The sequence below is a fragment of the Penaeus vannamei genome, chromosome 10, assembly GCF_042767895.1.
Source record: "Penaeus vannamei isolate JL-2024 chromosome 10, ASM4276789v1, whole genome shotgun sequence".
Lineage (NCBI taxonomy): Eukaryota > Metazoa > Arthropoda > Malacostraca > Decapoda > Penaeidae > Penaeus > Penaeus vannamei.
Window position 1 is genome coordinate 41,339,692 of NC_091558.1, and position 5,000 is coordinate 41,344,691.

At 43.7% G+C, this 5,000-nt stretch overlaps 1 protein-coding gene across 1 annotated transcript in view; it reads right to left on the reverse strand.

Moving 5' to 3' along the window:
• The window catches only part of LOC113805972 (putative uncharacterized protein ENSP00000383309), a 122,514-nt gene that overhangs the window by 468 nt on the left and 117,046 nt on the right, over positions 1-5,000 (reverse strand). The window contains exon 5 of the mRNA XM_070126138.1: positions 2,668-2,805. Within this exon, the coding sequence (XP_069982239.1) occupies positions 2,668-2,805 (138 nt within the window). The remainder of the gene's footprint in view (positions 1-2,667; positions 2,806-5,000) is intronic.

The window sequence follows — 5,000 nt, forward strand, 5'->3', positions numbered from 1 at the left end:
TACGGAATCGCGTGTTTATTTTCATTAGTCGGTCGGTCTTTGCTGTAATTTGATATGAAAAATAAACTCTTCCATACCCTGCTTCGCCTCCCACTCTCGTACGGGAGTTATTAAGGGTGATAATGAATTGTAAATTATATGTTATAGTATTTATGATATGTGTGTGTGTGTGTGTGTGTGTGTGTGTGTGTGTGTGTGTGTGTGTGTGTGTGTGTGTGTGTGTGTGTGTGTGTGTGTGTGTGTGTGTGTGAGAGAGAGAGAGAGAGAGAGAGAGAGAGAGAGAGAGAGAGAGAGAGAGAGAGAGAGAGAGAGAGAGAGAGAGAGAGAGACCGAGCAAGCAGATAAACAGACAGAGACAGAGCTAGATTGAGAGAGCAGACAGACAGAATGAGAGAGAGTGAGACTGAGAAAGAGAGACAGACAGAGGCAGCTACATGGAGAGAGAGAGAGAGAGAGAGAGAGAGAGAGAGAGAGAGAGAGAGAGAGAGAGAGAGAGAGAGAGAGATAGATAGAGAGAGAGAGAGAGAGAAGCTGACCGCAACCAAACGCAAAAGCATCTACTCCAACCAAACAGGAAGAAAGTAAAAAAAAAATGACCTTCACCAAATGACTACAAGTGAAGAAAAAAGGGAGAGAAAAAAACGACCCAATAAAATCCAATTGAAAATAATTCCCTCACAAGGCTCTCATCAGACAAGTCAATATACATCTATAAAAAAAAATAAAATAAAAAACCACCCCCTTCCTATAAGCGATCAAGCGAAACAGAATAATAAAAAAAAAGAATAAAAAAAAAACATTAAACAGAAGCCGGAAGAATTCATCCCTCCCTAACCTAGAATCCCCCTCCCTCCCTCCACCCCCCACCCCCCTTCCCTTACCCATCATTGTGTGCCCAGTGTGACCCTCCCCTACTGCCCCCACCCCCCACCCCCACACACTCTTCCTCTGACAACTCCCATTCCCTCAACCATCTTTTGTTTCCATAAGGTAGCAAGGAGGGATTTCCTATATACGCCCTCCCCTTCCTTTCTTTCTTTCTTTCTTCCTTTCTCTCTCTCTCTCTCTCTGAATCTTTCTTTCTCTCTCTCTCTCTCTCTCTCTGAATCTTTCTTTCTCTCTCTCTCTCTCTCTGGATCTTTCTCTCTCTCTCTCTCTCTCTGGATCTTTCTCTCTCTCTCTCTCTCTCTCTCTGGATCTTTCTCTCTTTATCTCTCTCTCTCTCTCTCTCTCTCTGCCTCTTTCTCCCTCCTTCCCTCTTCCCCCCTCTCTCACTCTGCCTCTTTCTCCCTCCCTCTCTCTCTTCCTCCCTCCCTCTCTCCGCCCCCCTCTCTCTCTGTAAACAAAATCTATGTAATCGAATAAGTCATATTCAATCTCTATCCGTTAATAAAGTCTGTTTCTTCCTCTCAGCTTATCAAACTCTTTTCTGTTCATTTATCGATCTGTTCTGCAATTCTCCTATCCACCATATTCATTCTATTCTCTCGTTTTTTCTATCTTCCCTTAAGCGCGTCTTTCCTTAATCTTCCTTATTCTCCTTTCCTTTCCTTCCTACTCCCGACATTCCCCTTAAATTTCTTTCCTTCTCCTCCTCATCTCCCTCTTCGCTTTTCTCTTTCTCGCCGCTTTGTAGACAATAGCCAGATTTGAGATAAAGGGAGAGGGAGAAGGAGAGGGAGAGGAAGGGGAGGGAAAGGAATGGGAGAGGGAGAGGGAGAGGGAGAGGGAGAAAGAGAAGGAGAGGAGGGAGAGGTGGAGGGGAGGAGAGGGAAATGGAAAGGGAGAGAGAGAGGAGAAGGGAAAAGTTGAGAAAGGGAGAGGAAGAAAAGGAGAAGAGGCAGACGAAGAGAAAGAGGAGGAGGGAAGGCGAAGAGAGAGGGAGAGAGGGAAGAGCAAGGTAATAAAGGTCCTTTCTCCCTCTCCTCCTATTCCCCCTCCTCCTCCTCCTCTTCCTCCCCCCTCCCCCCAACCCCCATCCCCCACCTTCTTTCATTCTTCCACTCCCAGTTGAAGAATGTCTGGCACGATAATAGAAAATATGAATGGCATTATTGCCTTTTTTTTTCTTCTTCTTCTCCCCATTCCTCTTTCGTTCTTTATGATTTTATTGCCTATAATTCATGAATGGGATGAAAGGGAAAGGGGATGATTGATGGAGATGATGGAGTGATGATGCTGATGTGATTAATTCAGATATTTTGCATATATATATTTTCTGAATTTTCTTGGCATTGTGAACGTCTATGTGTACTGTTATTTTCATCGTTATCATTAGCAATAATTATAAAACCATTATATTTTCATTATCTTTTTATTCTCCATTATAATTATATACTAATCTAGTTGATAATGGTATGGTAGCAGAATAAATTATGAAAATACAAATAATAATGATAATAATAATAATAATACAAATAATAATTATAATAATAATGATAATACATATAATAATGATAGCAATAATGATAATAATAATGACAAAAAATAAGAAAATTAACAATCACAGAAAATAACAAAAATAATATCAATATCAAATTCAATAACAAAACGACGAGTACAACCCCCCCCCACCCCCCACCCACCCACCCCCACCTACCCCCACGATAGCAAAAAGGAAGAAGCACTAACGAAAACAACAACAACAACAACAACAAATCGAAAGACATCCTCGTAGGACAAGTAGGACCTCCGAGTCTTTCCCGAGGGCGCGCCAGAAGCCACTCACGCCCTCAGGTAAGTCACCCAGCGCAGGTACAACGCCCATGGGTCCCCGCGCCACGCCCAAAGTGTCCCATGGGTGAGCTATGGGAGGAATGAGTTAAGGCGTGGCATGTTTTTGTGTGCGTACATCTATGTAAATATAAATATGAATATATAAATGTGTATGTGCGTGAAGAGAGAGAGAGAGAGAGAGAGAGAGAGAGAGAGAGAGAGAGAGAGAGAGAGAGAGAGAGAGAGAGAGAGAGAGAGAGAGAGAGAGAGAGAGAGAAAATGAATGAGAAAAGAGACAAGAGAAAGCGAAATAGACACATAGCCAGACAGGAAGAGAAAGAGAAAAAGAGCGAAAGAAAGATAAAGAGAGAGAGAGAGAGAGACAGAGAGAGAGAGAGAGAGAGAGAGAGAGAGAGAGAGAGAGAGAGAGAGAGAGAATGAGAGAATGAGAATGAGAGAAAGAGAAAGACAGAGACAGACAGACAGACAGACAGAGAGAGAGACGGCATACCTCTATGTTGTCGCCATGGACACTGTCAAAATAGCGCCAGCGGATGGTCGTTCTCTATGTTTAATGGCTCCTTTGTTATGGTAATTGTATCTATTATTCTACTACACGGGAAATGCGTGCTTATGAACCCCAAAGACTGATTAGCATGGTAGTAGCACCGAGATGGTATTTTAAGTCTCTATTGCTATCCGCCGTGCAATACCTGTGTCGGCTTCTGAGAAAACCTAAGAATAACTACTGGTTAATGACCCAATAGCCATACCGGCCATTCGTCACCGGAAAATGAAGTACGCAAAAAAAAAGAAAGAAGAGAGAGAGAGAGAGAGAGAGAGAGAGAGAGAGAGAGAGAGAGAGAGAGAGAGAGAGAGAGAGAGAGAGAGAGAACGAAATAACCGAAAATACACAAAGAAATATTAGAGGTGTTACCAAGAGCGATATAAATAGAAGTGTCACCAAGGGGAAGCCGTTTTTTTTTCTACTTCTCAGAGCCGGAGTAACGTGTTACTTATTTCTTGAAAGTGACGTGACCAACCTTCCTTCTCCCCCCCCTCCCCCTCCTCCCCCCTCCCCCCAATTCTCCGATTCCCTTCTCTCTCTCTCTTAACCGAACCCACTCTTCCTTCTAACCCACAGGACCTGCCTCTTTGGTTGCTGTTATGGCCCATTCTTCTTACACATTACTCCCGTTTAACTACTGTGGTCGCAGGACTGGGGATAACCACAGGAGCCACACACATACATACGAACTAACGGATACTCGTATGATCACACACACACACACACACACACGCACACACATCCGAACAAACAGACCACATATATACACACACACGAAAAACATCAAAACGAACACAAACACACACACACACATAAACACAGACAGACAGACACAGACACACACACACACAACCGAACAAACAGACCACACACACACACACACACATGAAAAAACATCAAAACGAATACAAACACACACACACACACACACACACACACACACACACACACACACACACACACACACGCACACACACACACACACAGACGCAGAGAGAGACACACACACACACGGACACCCACCGACCCAAGGCCGACGGGAGAGCGTGGGTGTGTCCGTAGTAATTTAGTGGTGACTCTACGTCTAGCTTTTCTACAACGACGGCAAATCAACGCCAGATTCTACGGTGAGGTGACTGTCTCTTGTGGACGCCGGCTGGTTCTAAGCTTCTCTGTCTCTCTGTCTTTCTTTCTGTTTTATCTTTATTCTGGTTCTTTTTTTGCTTTTGTTTTCCTGTTTCTGTTTTATCTTTATTCTGGTTATTTTTGTTTTTGTTTTGTTTGTGTCTCTCAGGTTCGGTACGTGTATCTCTTTATGTTATCTTTTTGTTTCTTGTCCCTCTTTCTCTTTTTTTCCGCTCTCTCTTTCCATTTCTTTCTTTCTCCCTCTCTCTCTTCATTTTCCTCCTTTCCTACCTACCTACGTCCCTCCTCTCCCCTCCTTCTCCCTCCCTCTTCGCTTTTCTTCAATACTAACAGAAACTTACGCAACACACTTGAAAACCCGATCTCTCTCCAACCACAAATACAAAACCAATAACGGAACGGCCATTACAACGACTTCTAAAAGAGATGGTTGAGCTGCATCGACCTGCAAATTAAGGATTGCGCAACCATCCACCGAGAAAGCCGGTGATTGCAACGCTAATCACACGGCACATCGGCGGTCGGCTCGCCTGGTTATCGAAAGTGAGCAACGAGCAAGTCTAACGAGGAT